Below are 23,873 nucleotides of genomic sequence, written 5' to 3'. Positions count from 1 at the left end.
TCTCCCATCCCGTAGGCTATCTTTTTACTCTCTTGATAGCATTCTTTGATACAAATGTTTTTAATTTTGATAAAGTCCAGTTTGTTTGTTTATTTTGCCTGCGCTTTTTGGGGCCATGTTTAAGGAACCATTGCCAAACCCAGTGCCCTAAAGATTTTTTCCCCTACATTTTCTTCTAAGAGTTTTATAGCTTTAGCTCTTAAATTTGGGTCTTTGGTCCATTTTGAGTTAATTTTGCAGGTCCAAGGCCATTCTGCTGTACGTGGACATCCAGCTCTCCCAGCTCCATTTGTTGGAGAGACTGTTCACCTGTGGTGGTGCTGGCACCTTGTCTGACGACCGCAGATGTGAGCATTTGTTCCTGGGCTTTAGGTTCTACATCAGCGTTCATGTTTATGCCAGGGCCATACAGTTTTGATTACTATAGCTTTGTAGAAAGTTTCAAAATTGAAAAGTGTGAGACCTCCAACTTTGCGGTTCTTTTGTAAGACTGTTTTGGCTGGTTGGGTTCCCTGGGAATTCCATATGAATTTTAGGATGGATTTTTTCATTTCCACGAATGTTCTTGACAGAGATTGCATTAAATCTGCTTTAGATAGTATTTACATCTTAGCAATATTAAGTCTAATGAGTGGACACAGAATGTCTTTTTGTTTATTTGGGTCTGTGTTCCATTAGCACTTTTTAATTTTACAACAGTGTACAAGTCTTATCCCCTTTATTAACTTTATTCCTAAGTATTGTATTCTTTTCGATGCCATTATAAGTGAAATCGTTTCTTGATTTTTATCTTCTGATTGTTCATTGCTAACATATAGAAACATAGCTGATTCCGCATGTCGCTTTTTGTGTTCCGTGACTTTGCTGGAGCCGTTTATCCCGCCAGCTGTCCCGGGTCGTCCAGGGCTTCCAGCACGTGTGGTTGTCCCGTTCAGGAGTGGGGACCGCGGTGCCTGCCCCTTTCCAGTCTGGAGGCTTTTCATTCCTCTTTTTTGCCAAACTGCCCGACAAGAACATGTCAAATTTGGGACCCTTGTTAGACGTCCAGCGGAGGAATCAAGCAGCAGTAGAATATTTGAGTTTGGATGTCAGGAGCCAGGTCCAAGCTAGCTATATGAAATGGGGATTGTCGCCTGTGGCCGGTGTATAAGCCAGGACGAGGCTGCGCGAGAACTCCAGAGGGAGTGAGTCTAGGTTTAAGGGCGGAGCCATAGGGGTGGAGCTAAGTGCTGTAGAGGTCAAGTAGAAGTCAAGGACGTTGCCCTTCCAGTTTCCCTTCATCCGTGGTCCCAGAGTTCAGGTACTTCCCACAGAGGGAACCCTGCTGCTTGTGGACGGTTCCATGGGAGAAAGTGAATACCATGGGGTGCCCCTGCTCGGATTTCATTTGGAGCTGGTCCCATCGCTGGGCCTGCCTAGTGACCATTCGAGCATGCCGCTGAAGATCAGGGTTAGGGGTCAGCCAGAGTCCTTCTCGATGATTAGAGGTTCCCACGGAAAGGCCTTGACCCCAGACTCGACGCAGTGGGCTGTGCTGCAGCTGTCTCTCTGGGTGCCTGCAGCAGATAAGAGCTGACAGCAGACTCCTCTGGAGGGGTGACTACAAGGCGCGTGGTCATCGTGTGTTACCCATCTGCCACTTCTCTGAGTTCTTCCTTAGATTGACTGACTCATTCTCTCTCATTCTCCTCTCTCTGCCGCCCCCAGAAATGCCCACGTAGCGCCCAGACCCCTTCAGTTCCACAGGTGTGTCCACCTGGGGTCCTCTGAGTGCCTCTCCTTCCTCCTCCCCATTTATCCACATGGACCATTCAAGACACGCATAAGTGTGCAGTGGTCAGTTCATGGTTATACTGCGCAGTCGGTTGCATTTGAAGTTTATCATATGAGTCACAAAAATGTATGAGTCATGTGAGTCCATTTTTGTTTTATTTGTTTTTTTTTTAATTATGTATAGACACTCCTAGAGAAAGAAAATTTGGCGTGATATATACCAAATTAGTAAACAATAGTCATTTCTGGCTGGTGGAATCATAGGGGAATGTATTTGCTTCATGATATATTTCCAAAGCCTTTATTTATTTTTTTGCTGTAAGCGTGCTCTTGTTATGTAAATAAAAAATATTTAAAAACTTGTATTTTAAAAAAAACTATGATTCCGAATAATAGCAGATGCCAACGTGTACATAAGCAGCCCCATGATCCAGCTGCTCTGTGTGACCGCTCCACACAGCAGGCAGGTCCTGTAGGTCCGTCCGGAGCGAGGACACCACGCCCGGCAGCCTCGGGGACATCTGCCTGAGCCCGTGAAAACACGTTCCCCTGCCCTGTCCTTCCTCGGGAGGCCATCAGCAGGGTAGCGCCCCAGGGCCAGCAGCTAACTGGGCGAACGGGCTTCTGGAGGGACATCTCTCCTCTCTACTACCCCGTGTCCTGGATTAGTCTAGGTGGGTTTTGGGATATTATCTGAGTTTCTATCTCTTGGGCTGGTGTTTTCCAGGAATACGAAGTATTTTTTCTTTGATATATGCTTAAATGTTTATTTTTAAGTGTTATAACTTTTCAAAAAACGTAATAAAGTTTATTTCTGTGGGGAAAAAATGTTTTTTAAAAATATTTTTGACTGTTTTTTGTTCCTTCTCTTTTGAAATCTCTAGCCAACGAGGACATTAGTCATGACAAGCATGCCATCTGAGTAAGTATTCATGGTTTTGATAGCTCTGATGAAAGTTTTGCCTGTCTTCCCTGTCATAATGCTGTGCTTTTAGGCCATTCATAGATCTGCACCGCAGCCCAGTTCTCTACATGATAAGACTCTGACTTAGAAGTAAAAAAGGTGGTTAAAAGGCCGTGACCACTTTGCCACAGAGACTTTTCGAGTAGCTCAGCAGCATCGAGAGGTTTTGCTTGTCCTCTTGCCTTGGGGACCCAGGGTCCCCGTGCGCCTAGGGCCCCCACACCGTGAATGGTCCACAGAGGGCGTGTCACCGCCTGCCACATTTCCCCTGCTGGGCTCAGAAGCAGCGCTGGGCTGGGAGCTTCCCGCGGCCGCGTGGCAGCGGCCAGCCGTCTGACACGGGGACGCGCCCCCAGCTCGCCCCATCCAACACGGGGACGCGCCCACAGCTTACCCCATCCAACACGGGGACGCACCCCCAGCTCGCCCCATCCAACACGGGGACGCACCCCCAGCTCACCGGCCTTAGACCTTTCACACGGGAAAGCACGTCCAGCCAAAATACAGCGCCATATTCTTTGTCACAGAGTTTTGAATTCCTATTTAGAGGAGAAAATGTGTTTCTTTGTATCACTCAAAAGTTTTAAGATATTCATCAAAACATTGGGACGTTTCACCGAAAAATGTCTTTGTCGTAAACAAGTGGATTTGAAATTATGAAACCAATACATGACATGTTCCAATGCCATATTGATTAGCCGTGTCTTGAAAAGACACTCGTTATTTATTAGCATGTTCCACCAACAACTGGCAGCTGTCACACTTGGAACGAGGAAGGTCACAGGTAGCTGGAAATGAAGGCTTCTGGCGGGCGTCTGCCTTAGAGGTTTTCACTTCTTTTCGCCCTTGTTTTCTTCGCTTCCCCTCGCCCCCAAATTTAATTATTTTCCACAACCCCAGCGAGCACAGTTGCTCTGGTGAAGTGCGGACGGGACCTGGTCTCGAGGCATTTATCTCCTCTCCCCTGGGGATCGCCAAGAATTCAAAGCCGTGACATAGTTCACCTCTTGCATTGTACAGATAAAGACACAGGTTTTGCGACTGACACACTTGGGGTCACGGGAGATAAATCTAAGAAAGGCCGTCATGTGGAAGGGGGCGCTCAGAGGCAGTCTGCGCCAGCGCGGGGAAGCAGAGCCACTTTCCCTCCGTAACGTAGCTTTGGGGGGGGGAGGGACTCATTCCTTCGCTTCCTGCGTCTGTCAGTGTGGCCTAGCTGCCACATCCCTGTATTTCACTGGGGGTTTCCCAGTTTGCGGGGAGAGAGGGGGAGAAGCGATGCCTCAGAACGGAAGGTGTTGGGCAGACGACCACGGAAGGAAGCGGGGAGAACGGGGGGTGCTTGGTAAGGACGGTGGGTGAGGAGAACGTGTCTCTGTGCGTGCACACAGACACTTTAAAGACACCTGCGGCCGTAACGAAATGACAGGCCAGAAGGTAGACAGCGACGAGCTCTGCGAGAGTGAGCCTTCGTCGGATCTGCCCTAAGAGCTGACCTGACGAGTCAGTGGGAAGGCAGCGTGCCGGACACTCAGCGGACGTGGTATTTGAGGGGCCTGGTCCTGACCGAGCACGAGGTGGTTCTGAGGTCTGCGAAGCAGGTGGCGCTGCCTAGGAAGAGCCGCGGTGGCGTCACGTCTGGCATCGGGCCTGGTGTCCGGTGCTGGTGCCGTCCCCTGCCCCTGAGGGGGACGCGTCAAGGCCATTTACAGCCATCAAATTAGATGGTTGGAGTTGAGATCTGGGGTTTTTCCTAATTTCCTTACATTTCATCTTATAGATTGTAAAGAAATTAAGACGTGAACGCCACAGCCGAACCGGTGGGAAGTTTGAGCTTTCTAGTTGTTTTGGTTTTTAATGTAATCATCTTGATGTTCATATACGGCGAATGTTGATTTTGCTTTTTCCCCCATTTGCTAGAAAGCAGATCATCGTCGTCCAGGTCGTGGACAAACTGAAAGGCTTCTCCTTCGCCCCCGAAGTGTGCGACACCACCACACACGTGCTGGCCGGAGGCCCGCGGCGCACGCTGAACGTGCTGCTGGGCCTGGCGCGCGGCTGCTGGGTCCTGGCCTTCGAGTGGGTGAGCCCTGCGTCCGCGGGCCGGGTCCGAGGGGGTCTGAGGGCGTCTGGCAGGGTGGGGGGTTGGGGCGCAGGTCCCACCGTCCAGGGCGGGCGCCGCCCTCTTGCGGGGGCTTCGCCTTCGCTCGTCACCTTCAGGCGCTGCTGGCCCCGCGAGACACAGGACCCGGGACCCGGGACCTGGAGCGCGGTGAGGGCCACCAGCAGGAGGGCGAAGACCCCTCCACCGGCGCGGCGCGGACTGGGAAGGAGGATGCAAGACGCGCGTCCTCACGGTCAGACCACTCTCTCCTGTGTTCCGCCGAGAAACAACGCGACCTGCGTCAGTGATGGGTCAAAAGCCAGAAGGACTCTGGTTGTTTTTCCAGATGGATTTGCTTAGGATGAAACATGTTCACTTAACCCCATTTGGATATGTTTTATCTTACGCATGTCTTTCTATGCATGACGTTACGTGCCCTTATTTCTGTGCACTAGAGGTAGTTTATTTTTGATAATCATTGTTTTCACGAAATCGAGATTGTTTGTTACTCTTTCTATTTGTACTCTGCCCCTGAACCTCGCTGGCTCCGCTGCGGTGCACTGTTACTCGTGCGACTATTTTGCATCTGCTGACTGTCTCCCCTCCTCCCTCTCCCCCCAAGGAGGAATTAGATTAACACTGTGTTAATTTAAACCAGTAGAAACATAATATGCAAACAAACTGCACATGTAATTTTAGGGATGGCCGCGGGCTTTTTCTCGTGTCACGGTTTAACCCTGCAGCCCTCTGGTACAAGAGGTGCAAGGCATTAGTGCTTAAAGTCACGAAGTGGAAAAGGCGGAAGTTCCCCCAAAAGTTCTCTTCGCACTGGTGGCAATTGGGGATTACCTTCCCTAACTACATAGTAGTGCCGATCCTCATTTACTTGCATGAAATAGCATTTATAACTCCAGCTTCGCTGAACGAATACCCTGTTGTCTGTCTCTCTCATTCACAACGTATGTTCATCAGTCAGCTCTTCCTTTCCTCATGTTCCAGAGGAGGGAAAAAGTTCTTTTTTATGGAGACTTGTATTTGTGCTCGGCTCTGTCCCCACCCTGTTGTTCTGGGACTTCTTGAGCCGGCCTGAGGGGTCAGACGTGGGAGCCAGCGTTTCCTGCTGCTTCTGATGCCTCCGCGTCTCTGCTCAGTCTGCTGCCAGCGTCGCCCACTGATCATAAGCAGAAACAGAGCCTGATGCAGATTCAGCTTGCGGTGCCCTTTGAGGGATTCACCAGTCTATTAACCAGTGAGAGAGGTGGGGAGGAAAGCGCGCTGTTCAATGAATGTCCAGTGCTCAGAGTCCCCGCCGCGATCTTCCTGCCTGGAGGAGAGAACCTGGGTCACTCAGTCACATACGTGAGTGGGTGAAGTATAAATGCAATAAGGCAGGAAGAGGAAATAAAAGACATTTACGTCAGGAAGAAATGAAACTCTCTCTATCTGTAGACAACATGGTAGTGTATGAGACGATTTCAAGAAATCTCCAAAAAGGTCTTAGAACTAATAACCAAGTTCAGCAAAATGTCAGGATACAGTACATTGACACATTTAAGTATAAAACTAACGTAAGATGCTCAGGATGTGTTTGCTGAAAACTGTAAAGCACTTATTTTAAAAAAATCAAATAAATGGAGAGATACATTTGTTCATGGATTGGAAGACTCCATGTAGTTAAAATGCCAATCCTTGCCAAACGATCTATAGATTTAGCGCATTCCCAATCAAAGTCTCAGGAGAATCATTCCGAGGCATAGATGAGCTGATTCTGTTTTCATATCTGTGCTGCCGAAGCGAGCACGTGGATGATCGCCACCGTGAACACGCCCGATCCCGTCTGATCTCGGAAGCTGAGCAGGGTCGGGCCTGGTCAGTACTTGGATGGGAGACCACCTAGGAAGACCAGGTGCTGTAGACGTTACAAAAAAGATTGTAAGCCGTCAAGGTTCTTGCAGTCTGTGGGGTCAACCAAGGGTTGCCTCGCCTAAAATAGATAGATAGATAGATAGATAGATAGATAAACAGTTTTGAAGGAGAGGGACAAAATCGGAGCGCGAACACTACCTGGCTCGCAGGCACCTTTGTCACGTCACGTCAGTGTGGTGTGGCGAAGGACGGAGGTAACAGAACGGGGGTCCAGAAACAGCCACACGAGCAGAGCCCGCTGGTCTTCGCGAAGGTGCAGAGGAATTCAGTGGGGAAAGGTCAGTCTTTTCAATGAATGGTACCAGAGAAATTGGACATCTGTATGCAAAAAAACAAAAAAACCCCAGACCCATTCCTCATGCAGTATCCAAAAATTCCACATGGATCCTTGACTAAAGCGGAAAATGATTAAACTCTTAGAAGTACGAGAAAAATCTTCATGACCTTGGTTTAGGCAAAGAGTTCTTAGGGACCACACCAAAACCATGATGTCTAAAAGAAAAAATTAATAACTTAGATTTCATCAAAATAAAAATTTTTTACTCTGTGAAGAATGTTAGAGACCAGGAGAAAATATTTACAAATCTCACATGACAAAGGACTTACACCCAGAATAAATAAAGAACTCTCAAGATTCAAAAATAAGCAAGCAAACCCAAGCAACAATCACCCAAAAAGCATTTTTGAATTCTTTTTCTATGATATATAGATGGCAAACAGGCACTTAAAAGACACTTAGCATCATCAGAGAAGTACAATTTAAAAGCACAGTGAGTGAGATACCCCACAGACCTAATAAGTGGCTAAATTATGAAATGGATTTCGGACTCCGAGCCCTCTGGGAAGGCGCCCAGTGCCGGGACACGCCTGCGCTGCTGGGGGGGCCGGGCAACGGCACGGCCGCTGGGCAGAGCAGTTCGGAGGTGTCACGTGAAGTCAGACGCGCACTTAGCTGCTCACGCAGCAGCCCCACTCCTGGGCATTTGCCGTGGAGAAATGAAGGCTTATTTATGCTCACCCAGAAACCTGGACACGAGTGCTGGCAGCAGCTTTGCTAACAGCCACCCGCACCTGGGGACAACACGTCCCTCGGTGGATGATTGGACAAACAGCTGGTTCACGCACGTGGTGGCGTACTCAATGGGAAGCCACAACGGCACATGCCACAGCAAGGGTCACTGTTGGTCCCTTGCCAAATAGTCACCCAACCTGGTCGAGGTGACATCACCTTGGATAATTTCTTTTCTAAAGGGTCCAGAGTGCTGTACTGGCTTCTTGTGGCTGGTGTAACAGAGTACTATAAGTTTAGTGGCTTGAAAACGACACAGATTTATTCTGTGGTTCCAGAAGTCAGAAGTCCGAGATGGTTTTTCCTGGGCTCAAGTCCGGGTGTTCCTTCTGGCAGCTCCAGGGGAGCGTCCGTTCCCAGCTGAGAGGCCCCTGCATTCCTGGGCTTGGGGCCCCCTTTCCCGCAGTCACCTCACTCTGACCTCTGCCTCTGCCGTCACATCTCAGACTTTCTGCCTGCATTTTTCACTTAGTAGGAGCCTCGTGGCCTCACTGGTCTCACCTGGGGAATCCAAGATGTCTCCCCATCTCGAGGTCCCTTTCGCCACGGAGGGTGACATAGTCACAGATTCTGGCTGTGGACAGCTTTGGGGTGGGGGGGGCCGTGATTCCACCCCTCTCCAAATACAGATGCGTTGATTCCGTAAGCCCCGCCCGTAGAACACAGCTCTGTGAGTCCCGGGCCGATGCCTTTTAATCAGCTTGAATCTTTGAGGAAAGCTTTCTAAAGCTTCGAATGGCACTGAGGGAAGCCGGCGCGTGAAGAGGCGGTGCTGGGAGGGACGCGTCTACAGCCAGGGAGCAGGAGGGCTCTGCAGCCGCCAGACGCTGGGACAGACGCGCCTCACAGCCGCCAGGACGACCCGCACCCCACTGAGGACTTCTGGGCTTCACAATGGGCTTTGCTGGTCGCAAACAGGAAGGGAGGCAGTCGATAAACAGAGGGCGTGGAGAAAAAATGACAGGAGAAATGCTCATAAAGAGCATAAAATAGGTTGCCGTGGGTCTCCAGCCCTCCGAAGCTGTCGGTGTCCATTCGTGATGAGTGGCAGGGAGCTAGCGTGACCCCCGGGGCGGGGAGGCCGCATGGAGTGGAGCACGGTGCCGAGGCCCGAAGCCTACCCAGGTTCAAGGCTGGCGTGACGGCGCAGGAGGCATTCGGTGGCACGTTTCATGTACCAGTATAGGGATTCCGTGTGATTCGGTTTTCCTTCAAGGCTCGAAGCCCCTTTTGAAAAACTTTTCAGTTACAGTTGACATTCAGCATTGTGCTAGTCTCGGGTGTGCAGCAGAGTGGCAGGACGTGTGTGTAACTTGCTCAGTCTGGTGTCATGGTGTCGCTGTTTCCTTCCGCTGTGCTCCCCGTCCCTGCACCGTTTCGTAGCTACTGGTTTGTCCTTCCTCACCCCTTCATCTGTCCCACCCAGCCCTTCAGCCCCCGTCTGGCGACCATCAGTTTGTTCTCTGTATCTATGAGTCCATTTCTCTTTCGTTTGTTCATTTATTTTGTCCTCAGCTTCCACATATAAGTGAGATTATGGGGTATTTATTTGTCTCTCTCTGACTTATTTCACTTAGTGTAACATCCTTAAGATACCAACCAGTAAGTATAGTGATTGCAATAGTCGTAAAGCAGCTGCCTCAGAATTTAATATTTTTCTCTTACTAAGCCACTAATGAAGCCACAGTTCTTCTGTAAGACGTGACCTCTGACAGCTTTATGTGTGTTATTTTTCCGTATCCCATATCTTCAATACCTTCTGGTAGGAAGGCAGAAATCAGCAAAGAGCTATTCGGAGATTAAGAACGGAATGAAATGGTAGTTACTATTTAAATGATTACACTGGAAACACATCCATGCACATGTGTGAACGCACACATGTGTGCTCTGTTTACAGGTCCCGTGTATTTCCGTTACTTGTCGCTCTTTACAATGCCCAAATCGGCAGGTGCGTTTACATCAGGATGATTTTGAAATGGAAGACCCACAAGACTGTAACACAAGATCCAGGCTTCTGGTGTCCTAACAGTTAGGGAGATAATAAAGTGAAAGAACAGAGAAGGAAAATTCGGTCCGAGATAGTTGAATGCCAGGCTGTAGGGCCGGTCCCAGATTTGGGGACTTCATAGAGTGAAGGCGACGTCCGTCCCCACGTCAGACTGGGACAGAGTCCACTGAACTGCCGGGGCGCGGGGGACTTTCCACCTGGCAGCCTTAGGCAAGATGCTCCATCTCACCCAGCCGCAGTGTCCTCCCCGGCAGGTGGTCAGCGACAGGTCCTCCTCCTCGGGCTTCTGTGGAAGCGGGGAGTCGAGCGCGCCCTGCGCTCAGAACCGCGACTGGGAAAAGCGGGAGCTTAACAAATGCTCACTTTACAGCAGACAGGACGCGCTCCCCTCCCCCGACGAGCTAAACATCACTCGCTGTCTGTTGTCGCCATTGTTTTATAGACACAAGGAGTGCCTCGACCTTAAAGTGAAAAAATGATCCTTTTGCTCGGGACCAGCGATGACCTTGCCGTGGCCCTGTCCAGTCGTCCTGGCAGCGCGAGTGGGTGGAGTCTGGACGAGCTCTCAGAGGGGCCTGGGCAGCGGGCCGGGCACCTGCCTTGGCCCAGCAGGGTCCCGGGGAGGGCACTCCTCCCCGGTGGTCCTTCAGTGCCCTTCGAACTGCCACCTCTGTGATGCCACCTCGGACGCGTTCTCGTCCATTTTAACGTGCCCCAAACCATCGGAGTACTGTTCCTGCAAGGGACCACTCGGGTTCCAGGGGGCAGTGGTGCCCCAGGCGTTACCTGGCCAGCGGCGCCTAAACTCTCTTCGCGGAAAGTACCAGCCCTGGGAGGTGGGGAGAGACGGGTGTCCAGGGCCTTGAAGTGAAATGTCCTTTCGTGCACTACAATGTGATAACCGCCAAGTGTCCCTCTAGCTAGCGTAGCGTAGCATGTTTATTGACCTTAATAGGTTATTGCTGACTTGCCCCCTTAAGGCAAAAAAAAAATGTAGAAATGAACTGAATCTCTTCCCCTGTTTATCTCATTCTTTAGTAAGATAATTGCTGCTTCTTTCTGGCCTCTTTCTAATTTTCTAAAGTTTGATCAGACAAACACGATACGCTTTTTTGAGAGAGGGAGCATAGCCACTGCTATTGATAACGCCACCTCGCATAATTTCTACAGCTCAAAATTTAATATTCACCACTTTCTGACTTCGGCGGTGAATGTCACGGGTTGCAGTTTCTTTTGCGGTCGGGATTCGAGCATCCGTGCGACGTACCTTAAGGATCATGTTGTCCTTGTGCAAAAGCAGTGACTCTCTGTGGTCCTTCCTCTTCCTTCTTCCTCGTCCCCAATGCAGTTTTGGGGGATTCTTAAAATGTTCTTTTTGGCTCGCAGTATAAACTTGCCTCCAAGAAAAACATTGCTGAGAATGTTTTTATTTTCAGGGTTTGTGTGGTAATCTCTGGAAATTTCTTGTAAAGCAGAGTTCTTCAAAATTAGATGGTTGTATGTGGCCCAGTTAGCCATAGCAAAAAAAAATTATGGTGATTTTATAACATAATTCAGATTCAATTTTTACTTAATCTTTTCTTGTTTGTTTTGCAAAAGTATGTTGGCAGTTTCTACGTGTTTTCGGCAGTTCCGACTTCCACTGTTAGCTCTGCTGTGTTCAGCAGAGGGAATGACTTGTGTTTTTCCTGCCTGTGGCCGAATGGTCTGGCAGACACAGAGAAAGAAAACTGAGTCAGGATTTGCCCCGTTTCCTGTCATGGGAAACAGGAAGTAACGCATGGGGCAAAAAAAAAAAAAAAAAACTGATTTGACCAAACCGTCGCTTCAGGCTACAGCTTTTTCGTTATGTTGTGCTCAGGCATCGTGCTATTTGAAGTCTTTGCACAATGGTGTCTGCTAGCTCTCACTTCCTGGGTGTTTCCTGCGTCTCCCCTGACGAGCCTACAGTTCTGCCTCGCCTTGGCACCACCGCGTGTGTGGTGGAAGGTGGTGACGTGACCTGTCTGCTCCCTTCTGGCTCCCATTGCAGAGAGCTCTGTCCCCCGTCGGAAGACATGGCGTAGGAGCAAGGAGCAATGCAGCCTGAATTCAGGTCAGAAATGTTGACTCTGAACAGCTCATGATTAAAGCTCGATACAGAGTTTGAAAGTTAAATCAGTCGTTAAGTGCAAATGTAGAGTTTAGAAGCTAGATGAGTCCTACAGCCAAATTTCAGGATGGTTAACTGCTAAAAAAATAAGAAAACACTTCATAATCAAGTATTTGATAAACCAAAAAATGGTTTCATAATGGGTCAATTTTCTTGAAGTGATGTGATTGAGTTTTGACTTTCTCGCAGTGAATTCAAGCAGCAGGTCTGATTTTACGGGTGTGAGCATAGAATCAAACGTCCAAACGAGAATGGAACGCGTGGCTCATGCAGACCGTCTGCCATTTTCCACTGAAGAATGCAAGTCACTCTCCTAAAATGACAAGTGACAGGACCAGACCGAAGTCTTGGGTTTTCACTGGTGCCTCACACTGGTACCTGGAGAACAGCCTTCTCAAGCCTATTCGGAAGGAATCGTCTTTGAAAACCTTTATTTTATTTTATTTTTTTTCAATTTTCAGTTAGAAGATGAACTTCTGAACACATTCTGTGAAGAATCTGTAGGCAGAACGTCCTCGCTGTGCCATCGTCACCGGGGACTTTGAGCTGTTCTCTCACGCTCCCTCTGGCTGCCGCGTGTGCTGGCCACAGACGGTGCCAAGCCGACCACGGGCTCCAGCTCGGGCCTTTGAACCTCCATTGGCTCGGTTCCAAAGTTCTTTTTACTCGGCCACAGATTATACCTTGAGAAAGTACTTACACTCTAAAAAGCACTTTCACACCCACCGTCTCCTTGGACGCTTGTGGCAGGACATTTTTTGCGATGGAGAAGGACCCTGTTTGTGTCTGGTGACAAGTCGCTGGGAAGACGGCTCACCCGACTTGAACGTGTCTCGATAAAGGCGTCATCCCAAGTCCTTGACGGTGAACGGTCAGCTTGGCGTGCACTCGACGTATCAGTTTTCAGCATTAAAATAATGGCCTCCGTGTGGCCCGGCACACAGCCTGTGGCTCTCTTCTCTGCTCACTTGAGGCAGTTCGTGGGAAATGCCTGAGCTCGTGGGACCACGGGGAGAGGCGGTTGTTTGGACCCTCGCCCCTCCTCGGTGGTTTTCAGCTCCTCCTGGCACGTCCCCCGGCTGTGCTGCTTCCCCAGCTTCGTAGTCTGTGGTCGAGGACAGATAGGGAACCGTGATCCGCCTGGAAAATCCAGGGCTTCGGTGTCGCCCCCCGTGAGAGCTTTGAGAAAGGCGTGTGCCATCTGGGAGGGGCCAGTGGCAGTGGACGTTGTTTTCAGAGCGCAGGGCTGTGAGTCGCCCTGGAACATGGCATTGACTGTCATGCATGGGGGTGCATCACTGTTGCCATTCACATCTCTGCATTAAAAACTGTCCTCTAATTCCGTGAGGGGCTGGACGGAATCTGCCTGATTCATCTGGCACAGGCCCTGCGGCCGAGGCCTCGCGTGGAAGAGGAAGACCGGGGAGCACCTCCCCGGCTTCTCACCCGGACAACCGAGGTAGATGGCGGTGCCATTTGCTGAGGTGGGGAATGTTGGGGGCAGCCGTTTTCAGGTTCGGGGTACAGTCACAACTTCTGATCTGTCCACTGAGTGTGCGATCCCTAGCAGACATTCAGGTAGAGATGCCATGTATCACGGTAAGTGTGCACACGTGCGTGTGTGTGTCTTTGGGGCAGATTAGCGCTGCGGATGCTCATCCGGGAACGTGAGCGCGTGGATGGCATTTAATGCCGGGCACCTCGGGAGTGAGTGCACAGTGACGAGAGAAAGAAGCGGGTTTAGGAGGAAGCCCTGGGCTGTGCCCGCACTGGAGTCAGCCGGAAGCTGGAGCAAGCGGGGAACCAGGAAGGCTCGGGCGTGACAGGTGGAACGCCAGGGGAGGCGATGCTGAGTCACAGGAGGGACGAGGAAGGGCAGCGTGTCGGGCTCGCTGGAGGCTGCCGCTGGCGAGTGCGAAGGCAGAGACGTGGCCGTCGGGTCTGCCTGGGTGGGCGCTGTCAAGTTCAGCGACGAGAAGGGTCGAGGGAGGACAGCAGCGCGTGTGTGGACCCATTTCTAGACCTCACTCCGCCCGGGCCCGAGGCTCCAGTCCTGGGCACTCGATGGGCGATGTGCAGTATGATTCAGGCCTCGTAGCACGGCCAGCTGGAGGACAGTTTGGTTTTATTACGGTGAGTTGTGAGTGGCCTTGGGAAGCACTCGAATCCATTGGCTCACCGGGAAAAGTGACACTAGATTAAAGTCACGTGTATTAGAATGAAAATTGGAGGTTCGGCAAACAGTTTGAATGGCTGAGGCCGAAATCAGCAAATCAGGTGGTTCAGGTTTGTTTGGGACTTGTCACTGCCCATCGTTTTTCGAAAGTATGGCCTTTAGGGGACACCGTTTCTCACGCTGTTCTTTAACTCGTGCAGTAATTCCGTAAAACCTCAAATCACACTTCCTCACCTTATGATTGGGGACGCCAGGACTGCAGAGTACATTATGTCAAATCGTGTCACAGATTCAAAGCTCGGTTTTAGAAAAAGAACTTAGCTTAACCCAAAGTTTCACCTTCATTATCTAACCTTTGCAACTTCAGGTTGAGTTCCTAAGTTTTCACTTGTGTTTCTGACGTGTCAGTTAAGCAGTTCTCACTTTAAATAATAGCACAGAACATCTCGAGTTTAGGTTTTCATCGGAAAATCCAACACGATTTGATTCTCTGGAACTTTTTGAAAATCATCTTCGGCCCTGCATCATTTAGATACTCACCGGTGATGTCGAGGACATTGCCCACCACTCGCCTGGCTTCCAGCCTCTGCTCCTGAGTTACATCGGTCGGACAGGGAGCGAGCATCGTTAGTGCCTGCGAAGTACCCCCCGCGAGTCAGGCTTTCGCGATTGTCCCGTTTTTGAAGAGAGCCGACGTAAGTGCAGGATTTAGGAAACTGTCGTGCCTTTTTCAAAACTATAATTGACAACAATGTGCATTTCGCTGCCTGATACCTTTTACGTACGATCTGCACAACGCATTTCTCCTAAGACCCGTTGCCCTAGAAGATTCTCTGCAGAAAACTTTCAGCCTTTCCTTTAGTGGGAAGCGAGCAACACGTCACCAGAAGCAGTTCTGACAGCCGAAGCGCAGCCTGCCCGAGGTGCCCACGTGAACATCCGTTTCCTAGTGCTTCGAACTGGTTTTTGTCCTTTCGAAAGGAGGTTCCTCTGCCTGATAGAGTTCTCCAGCGTGGACAGCTCCTGGGCGGCACAGTCTTGGGGGCTCGGGCCCTGTAATGTCAGCACACTCGTGGAGCCGAGGCGGGTGAAGCGCCCCTGTCCTGCACGAGATCCCTCCTGCCCACTCTCGGCCCTGTCACACGCCCTCGGAGAGTGTCCGTCGGTGAGTAGAGAAGCACATCTGCACCGAACCTGGCTTGACGTCACTCTTTCTGTTTTCCGTTTTGTTGAATAACAGCAAAACAAGGAAGAATAGGACGCAAACGCTTGATGCTGTGGACAGGCTTCTTCCGTCTCCTTCTGAGTATTTCCGATGTTCCACGCACTATACTGTGTTGAAGCAGACCGTCTGTCTCAGTCGTTAGACTGTATAGAGCGTTTCTGGTAGCGAAGCTTAGACGCAGCCTCGTTGGCACGAGGGACTGGGGCAAAGCGAAGCACGTCTCAGACGTTGTGGCAGCATCCGTCCAGCAGATGCAGGTTCCATAGTAACGACCGGCTCCTCGAGGGCAGAGGCTGGGCCCGTCCGTCCTCATTACATGGCCCGATGCCCAGGGTAGAGCGTGGAACGTAGTAGCCCTTACCTGTTGAAAGAAAAAGTGAGTAGATGGATGGCTAGACGTACTTCTGATTTATTTTTAAAATCTCAGAATTCTTGCCTCTGATGAGCTAAAGATGCCATATAAAAAATACTGTGCATCATTATAAATTACAAAAGTATTCATGAAGTTCGTGTGTTTCTTGTTAACATTCATGAAAATAAGATTACTTGATGCTCATTTAAGAAAAAAAAAATCTTTGTAACTCAAATTCATGGAAAGAAGAACAAAAATACAGTAATTGCTCTTAGTAGCCATAATATTTGGATTATTGTCTGTGATGGCAATAATAATTTCCACTTTGTTTTTATAAAGCAAAGTGATGTTTCTGTTATTTATTTTAGTTACATTGGAATGTGTTATATTTATTTCTTTGTTTTCATTTTGATAAGAAAAATACGAGCTCGCGTTATTTATAAAGATGTTTGGACTTCACATTCAAGTGCTTGGTGAAGTGCTGGATCGCCCTGGTCTTTGCTTAGCAATATGTAAAAAGTGGCTCATAGCGAGCAGTTAAGCTCTCAAATCCAAGAATAATCCATTTTTATTTTTGCAAGCTGGGAAAGATTGGGCAAAATCCAAGCCGCATAAATCCAACTTAAACGCCTATATACGATATAGCTAAACATTTTTGTAAGAATATTCAAGCGTGTATCAACATGCAGCTTCTTTTTCCTCTTACTATCTGATGTTTAGTCTGTCAGTATCTCTTAAAAAGGGAAAAGAGTTCTTAACTTCCTATTTTTAGTACTTTATTGCTTATCTTCTCTGTTTTGGTTAAATAGGTTGTATTAAGGTTTGGATTTTTTTGTGCCACTTTTTTTGAAACAGCTGAGAAGTGCTTTTTAGCCTTAAAAACATATGAACCCATCTAGAGATCTATGAAAGTGCAGATTCTGATTCCATGGCCCTGTGTCCCGAGCGTCTTCACTGGCTGCCAGCTCCCAGGTGGCGTGGAAGCAGCCGGTCCAGGACCACGCACTAGGCAGGACGGTGCCTGAGACAGCGGCCTGACTCGGGCTGGGGCGGGACTGCTCCAGGCCACGTTCACGTTCACCGCTTAGGAAGTTCAGATCTATGGGCTGTCTCAACCGGGGGTTTGCACGTGCCCCCTCAGCCTGTCTGTACGGTGACCCTCGGCGGAAACCGAGGCCTGAATTTATTCAATTCTTGAATATTACTTGAGTTTTATAGTAAATTGTGCACAGTGGCAGTACTTGAAAATGGTGGATTTTGAATTTGAATTCAGCTTTTCCGCCTACGTTCTTTTCTGGCATCTGCTTCCAGAGATAGCCTAGAGAATGTTTTATCTTCTACTACCTTAAACTTTGGTTTATTCATTCCACGATGGCACACCACTTAATGTGCGTTTTAAAAGACTAATGGATAAGAGAGTGAACTTTAACACTAACCTTGCCCCTCACCAGCCGTATGATGAGTAAGGCAACCACACTCTTATCTAAGCCTCAGTTTCCCTATCTAAATAAAGTGCCCGGTAAGCACTCAATAAGTACTCATTGGTGGTATTATTACGAAACAGGCATTGTTTGGCACCTCTCAGTCACCTTATTCAGACCATAACTTGAATGAACCTTGAAAACATTACGCTCAGGGAAAGAAGCGAGACCCAAAGGCCGCATAGTGTGTGATGCCTTTCGCGTGAAATGTCTGTACCCGGCAAATCCGCAGACACAGAAAGCCGGTCGGGAGTCGGCGGGGCACAGGTGGTGGGGAGAGCAAGCCGGGGTTACTGGATGGGCACAGGGCGTGTCCCTCGGGTGATGACAAAGCTCCAGAACGGGAAGGCGGTGGCCGCACAGCATCGCGAGTGTACTAAAGGCCACTGAGCTGCGCACTGTAACGTCACGATGAGTCGTACGTTATGGGGATTTCACCTCAATTAAAAAAAAAATTATATAAGGAAAATGGCCTCTCTGAGGCAGGGATTACATCTACTGAATAGGTTTGTATTTTTAAATTATGGAATTATAGAAAGCATTTCTGGATGTTCTGAGATGTGTTGAAAATACAGAGGAATGGCTTATTTTGGAACAAATATCATGGCCTTGAAACTTCGCCAGTTCAAGTTGGTCTTGTCTGAAGACGAGACGTCCTCTGTTTGCTGGCTCCAGAGTGTTCAGGGCGTAAACACCCTAATGTTTGTTGTTAAAGATTACCCCACCATAGCTCTGGTTTTTCCTCCCGAAGTTTGACCTAGAAATAGCTCCATTGCCACAACTATTTCATTAGCCTCCTGTAGACCTAAGTGATTTATAACGCTGTGTCCTGTTTCGCATGACAGCAGGTTAACTCTTATCACGGGGCTGTGGAGAGATGGGGGTTGGTTTAACCCTGTGGCCTGGGTTCTGTGTTCCTAACCAGTACGCTAACCTGACTACTTGTGGAAGAAACAAATGTCATTTTCCCTCTAGAAATAATCAAAACGATGTACATAGTAGCAAATTCTCTTAAGGTTTTGTGGTTCGAGAAAATCAATTACCCTCACAACTGGGACAAAGAAATCTATGTAATCAGATGAAAAAATATTTATAGCGTGATTTTTATAATTTTGTTGTCAGCTTAAAATAGTGAAAAAATAGTAACCACTATTGTTATTCTTTTGAGGAAGGAAAAGATTTGCAAATGCCGAACATATGTCTCCACACCTCCATAAACTCTTAGTACCAACTTTTTTCCAGTTGGTGGAGGAAAGGGTAGGTGGGCCAAGAGAGATGGAGACTGCCCGGTCACTTTTCAGTGGTTAGAGTATAAGTCACACTTCTGAGCTGTCTGACATGAACTGGTTTCCCATGGGTTAAGTCTGTGGGACATGCTTCTGTCAGGTTCGATGTTCATCAGTCAGCTGGCGTTTTGTAGAGTTTAAATTCTTTCATATGCTAAGAATATTGTTGAGGTTTCCCACAAAGGAGCCCCCCTTCCTCCCTTACCTGCTTTGTTCTCACGACTTATTACCACAGCTGCTATTGAATTTAACGACTATATATAGTAGATGGTATGTTCTGAAGACCGATCCAAAAACAATGATTGATTCAGCTGGCTGTTTAGAAACTTGGAATAAACTTAATATTACAATTACAATAAAAAACGGGATGTTAATAAATGTTTTCAACACGATCAGTAATGCTCTCAAATGAGTTAAGTCAGCTTCATATTAAGTTGTGATTTTCATACCAGTAGTGAATCATCATCATACGAGGTGAATTAGTGGCTCAAGGGTCCCCTAAAATCCCTCTTAGAGGTTGTTTTTTCTTTAATCCCAACCTCCTCTTATCTCTTATATATTGAAATAATCTGTTGTTTTTCCTCACTTAAAAAAGTTTTTTCGAGAACTCAAAGTTAAGGGTAACTTGTTCTGTGTTTTTGCTTTTTAAATACTCTGAATAAATTTATTTTTTCTCAACCGAAGGAAATTCCTTAGGCAATTAAAAAATATTAAATTCAGATGAGAGTTAGGAAAAGATAATTTGATTGGTTCTGGTTTGGAAAATGACATTTTCTAGTTATTTTTGGGGAATAGGAAATTGAAGTGTCTGATGAAAGCCCCATGAACACTAGCCAACACCAGTACTAGATGATAGTCTATACTTTCTTAACTTAAAAACAACACAAAACTAAGCAAAAAACCAACAAACAAAAACGCGTTTTTCATAGAAACATTAATCGATATACGATAACACATCGGGTTTGTGCTGTCCCGTTATTGTGACAAACCAGACCGACCAGCCTGGCGGAGCCGTCCAGGCACCTGCGCTGCCCTCGCGGTCCCTTGCCTGCGTTTACGGGAAGTCGCAGCCGGCAAAGCAAGGCAAGGACACCGCGCCTGCACACACGCGGCGGGGACGGAGGACGTGACACTCCGTTTACAGGAAACAGCATCGTCTGCAGAGAACACAGCAGCAGACCCACAGAAGGGCTCCCCCGAGGCGTTGAGCAAGATCGCAGGATACAAGGTCGACGCACAAAATCCACTTGTATTTTTGCGTACTAGCAATGAGCAACCAGAATTCTAATTTTTAAAAAATCCCGTGTATATTAGCACCTCCTTCCCCCAAAATTGAAATCTTTAATTTTAAATCTGACAAAACATTTGGAGGATCTGTTTGCCAAAAACTACAAAACTCCTACGAAAGAAATCTAGGAAGACCTAGGTAAAAGGAGAGAAATACTATGTTTATGGATGGGGAAACACAGTATATTTTTTAAGCTGTCTGTTCTCCCCCTTTGGATCTGAGGATTCAGCCGAGTTTCAGGCACAAGCGCAGCGCCACCCACGCTGTCGTGGAGATCAACAAGCCCGTGCTAGCTGGCGGAGCATTTTTGAAATAATCGCAACACTGGGGACTCACGCAGTGGAAGGATCTAGGTGACGGGTACCTGAGGACTCTTGGTACCGTTTGGTCAGCTCTTTTGTGAGTCTAAAATTTTCTAAAATAAAATGTTTTTAAAAAAATCGTGTATAACTTATGAAACTTAGACTAAAAAATGGCACTGCCTGCCCTGTGATTTCCTAGCCTGATTCTCACTCTTTAAATGGTCTCATGATATTTTACCTACATATTTCTAAATAAAAAGCGTGTCCTGCTAATTTTTTTCCCCTTTCAGACATTATCTGTAGACTTCCTTCTGTGGAAGATGAAAGTATGTCCATGAAGAAACAGCTTTCTCTACAACCTACACCTCCCCTCACTTATCTACCCAACATGGTTGCAATTTGTTTGAATTTTCTTGAAATTTTATATGTGCCGTGGACACACACACATAGCTGATTATGTGAGTACTATCTGAGCTGAGCCATACAGTGTTCTATGATTCTATTTCCTTTCTGGTAATTTTTTCCTGTTTTTCCTGAGCTAATAACTGACAGTTATTTGATGGCTTAGTTTTCTATGTACCTGTCACTGATTTACTGCTGGCATTTCTAAAAGCGCTGTCACTCTCTCAGATCTGCCTGCACATCAGTCTCCCAATCCTGTGTGTTTTTCTCGGCGACACCACCCATGAACTCCTTTGTTCTGCCCTGGAGACCGGTTCTCGCTAGGTCTGTAGAGCAGGGGTTTTCCTGGGACTCCCGTCAGTGGACCCCAGGGAACCTCCTTTCTGTTTGTTTGGCCTGTGTTTTTATTCTAGAGACTTAGGCAATGGGTATAAAATCATGTATAAATCACGAGGCACTGAAAAGCTGATTGAAACATTTCCTCAGGGGCACATAGATGCGATGCGGATGGAAGTTTCTGATTGAAGGCAGACCGAGTGTCATTCTTTTCCTGGGCTGATCATTGTCCCCAGAAAAGAACGCCGTGTCCTGCTGCGGGGTCTGTGCCGGCGGCGGGGGCGGGGTGGGGGAAGCGTGCGAGCGAGGTGTTCTCTGCACTTCTCACCATCGCCCCCAGAACCCCCCCGTCTGACTTTGATCTTTTCAGAGGAGGGCAGGTGGGCCTTTTCAGAGACCTCTGGTGCTGCCCCTTCTCTTCCTGGGAACCCACAGAGGTGATCAGACGCTTCCTGGTGACTTCCTTGTCTAGACACTTACGTTCCAGTTTTCTTCGCCCTTCTAAGTTAGTTTCATTTATCCATCTGCTTTGCAGCTTCCAAAATATCATCATGCTTTATCTACTCCGGGCTCTTCCCGTTGCTTTTAATTCTGTCATTTTAGTTGGGTATCGGGACATGGCGAAGGTGCTATTAGCTGTGCCCGACCGTGGTTGACGCCATTTTCTTCCTTGTGTAAGATGCTATTCTCGACTTGCATTAACAGCAGCACCATTTTCTGGCGTGGTTCACGGCCGCGGCCCTGCCTCACACCGTCAAGTAGAATGATTAGACTTAAACGGAAGGCCACGTGCATGGTGCCTGGGCTGGACTTGGCTGCAGTCAGCCCTATGCAACAGAGTTGTTCCATCAGCAGCCGTTAATCTGATGATAAGGTAGAAAATAGTTCCTACTTAAATGTATCAAGGTTCACATTTTATGAACGACAAGTTCAAAGTGTCAAAAATGTATTCATTTGTGGGCGATGCTGGAAACATTTACATTATGTTGTATCATATTACTTATCCATAGAACCGCAGTCACCAGTTATTTCGTCCAGGTGCCTGAATTATTTCTTGGTCATAGCTCCATGACTTGAGTTGATTCAGATTCATGTCAATTGGATAAGATGTTTGCGTGTTTTATTCGAAATCCTTCGAAATAGTCAGGAATGTTACAAATACATGGATCTGTCTATACTGGAGCCTTGTCTCTGACTTGTCTCTGACTCTAACAGTCGAATTTATTGTCCATGCAGACATCTAGCTGATCATTAGGCCGGTTTGCCATTTTAAGGACTGTTGAACTTGGGGTTTGACCCCCTGTATTCTTCAGCGCCACTCCTTGCTTAATTTAGCTTCTTAATTATTTTTGTTCTATCACGTATATTGTGGGAAATATGTTGGGCTAATTTATTTTTAAGGTCACTTACAGCCTTAACTGTTATTTTGCAGAGTGTATTTTCCCAAATTTGAGCACTCTACTAAGGCAAAGATAAGTTTGGCTAATGAAAATATTAAAGCAAAAAGTTTATCATTTTTTTCTGATTCGATTCCCTTACAGTCAAATGCATATTTTCTGCTACCCCTGCCGTGTTCATTCCTAGGTTATCCATGTAAATGAAATTTATTAATTCACTCACCAAAATTCTGTAGATGCCTTGTGGTTTTATTTTCATAACATTTAGAAAGGGACAAATTCAGAGAACATAAATTTTCTCCCGGAGGTTGTTTAAATTCAGTTGGCATTTATGTTTGAGCTCAAATGCCACATGCATATTTAAGGCTGGTTCCCTGGACTCTCTGGCACGTTGTGTTGCTCACTGTGCTGTTTTTCCACGTTGCCTCATGTCTAAAAGGAGCCTGATCTTGAAACATCTTACATTTTACTTCCTGGGTTAATCATATGAATTTGTAGCGAGCCACACATATTGCTCGCGTGTTTCTGTAAGTGATCCTATAGGTTGACTGATAAAAATAAGGTAAACATTGTGTTATTTCAGTGTTTTTAAACACCTATAAAGAACCAGGGAGAAACGTGATTTCATTGTAGTTACCAATTTTCTAATACCTTCTTTCACTGAACTTATTACGTCTTTTTTTTTTTTTCTCCCCATAATGTTGGTTAGGGAGTAACAATTGGACAGCAGACTTCCATGACAAAGTGCCCATGTACACACAGATTTGAGGACCGCACGGGGTTCTGAGACCCCAGCCGGTACTTTCTCCCCCTCCAGCGGAGACTGCTTTTCCGGCTTGTACTGCGTCCCCATCTCACGGTCTCGCGCCCCGCGCCGCTGCTTTCTCCTGTCCCTTCTGGCTTGTCTTCCATCCTTGCCCAGCAGTTACTTTGCCGTGTGCTAATGTTAGAAACAAAGTCCTGAGCACGCAGGAGCAGAAACGGCGTCTCTTGCACCTTACCGTGGCGATCCAACCAACCCGGTTTCCTAGCACGTCTTTCCAAAGCAGGCTCTTCTCTAGCCAAGAAAGAAAAAAAAGAACCTACTTTCATCCTGCCTTGGCACATGCTCCTCTCCCTGTGCTGGAATGTCCTCTGCCCTCCTCTCTCTCTCTCTCCCTCCCTCCCCCCCTCCCTCTCTCTCTCTCTCTCTCTCTCTCAGTCTCCCTCCCTCCCTGCCTGCTGAGCTCTTACTCATCCTTCAGGACTCAGTTTAAAACGTCTTCTCATCTGTGGACCCTTCGTCATTGTGCTCCCCTGAGTCAGTTGGCTCCCGCCCGCGGGTTCCCACGCACTGTTCTGGAGAACCACCGTCTGTGGTTTGCCTCCATGCCTCCCACCACGGGGTGAACTCCCCTGGGGTTGGGTGTGTGTCCAGGACCTAGCGTGGGATCTGATCCACGGCTGCTCTCAGTGCGTTGTTCACAGATGAACGGAGAGTGAGCAGGAAGAAATGGGTGTTGAGTAAATAAATGCGTCTGCGTAAAGTAGGACCCGGGCCAGTGCGGGGAGGCAGCGTTCCTGTCTTTATGCCACTGTCACACTCATTTCTTCTGAGAAACCAAACATGGCTGTCTCGGGTTGGACGTGTAC

The 23,873-nt window shown here is 47.8% G+C and overlaps 1 protein-coding gene and 1 pseudogene across 11 annotated transcripts in view; both read left to right on the top strand.

Moving 5' to 3' along the window:
• The window catches only part of MCPH1 (microcephalin 1), a 194,589-nt gene that overhangs the window by 54,326 nt on the left and 116,390 nt on the right, over positions 1–23,873 (top strand). For 6 of the 11 annotated variants that reach the window (XM_025049005.1, XM_015591822.2, XM_025048999.1 and 3 more), the window contains exons 10-11: positions 2,658–2,695; positions 4,658–4,820. In XM_025049005.1, coding sequence (XP_024904773.1) covers positions 2,658–2,695; positions 4,658–4,820 — 201 coding nt within the window. The remainder of the gene's footprint in view (positions 1–2,657; positions 2,696–4,657; positions 4,821–23,873) is intronic. The other 5 variants (XM_025049003.1, XM_015591824.2, XM_025049000.1 and 2 more) reach the window with 1 other exon arrangement.
• On the top strand, positions 6,643–6,759 carry LOC112482226 (annotated as a pseudogene).

Source organism: Pteropus alecto, unplaced genomic scaffold (genome assembly GCF_000325575.1).
Source record: "Pteropus alecto unplaced genomic scaffold, ASM32557v1 scaffold35, whole genome shotgun sequence".
NCBI lineage: Eukaryota > Metazoa > Chordata > Mammalia > Chiroptera > Pteropodidae > Pteropus > Pteropus alecto.
The sequence above is the reverse complement of the archived record's forward strand: the minus strand, read 5'-3'. Positions and strand labels throughout refer to the sequence as shown.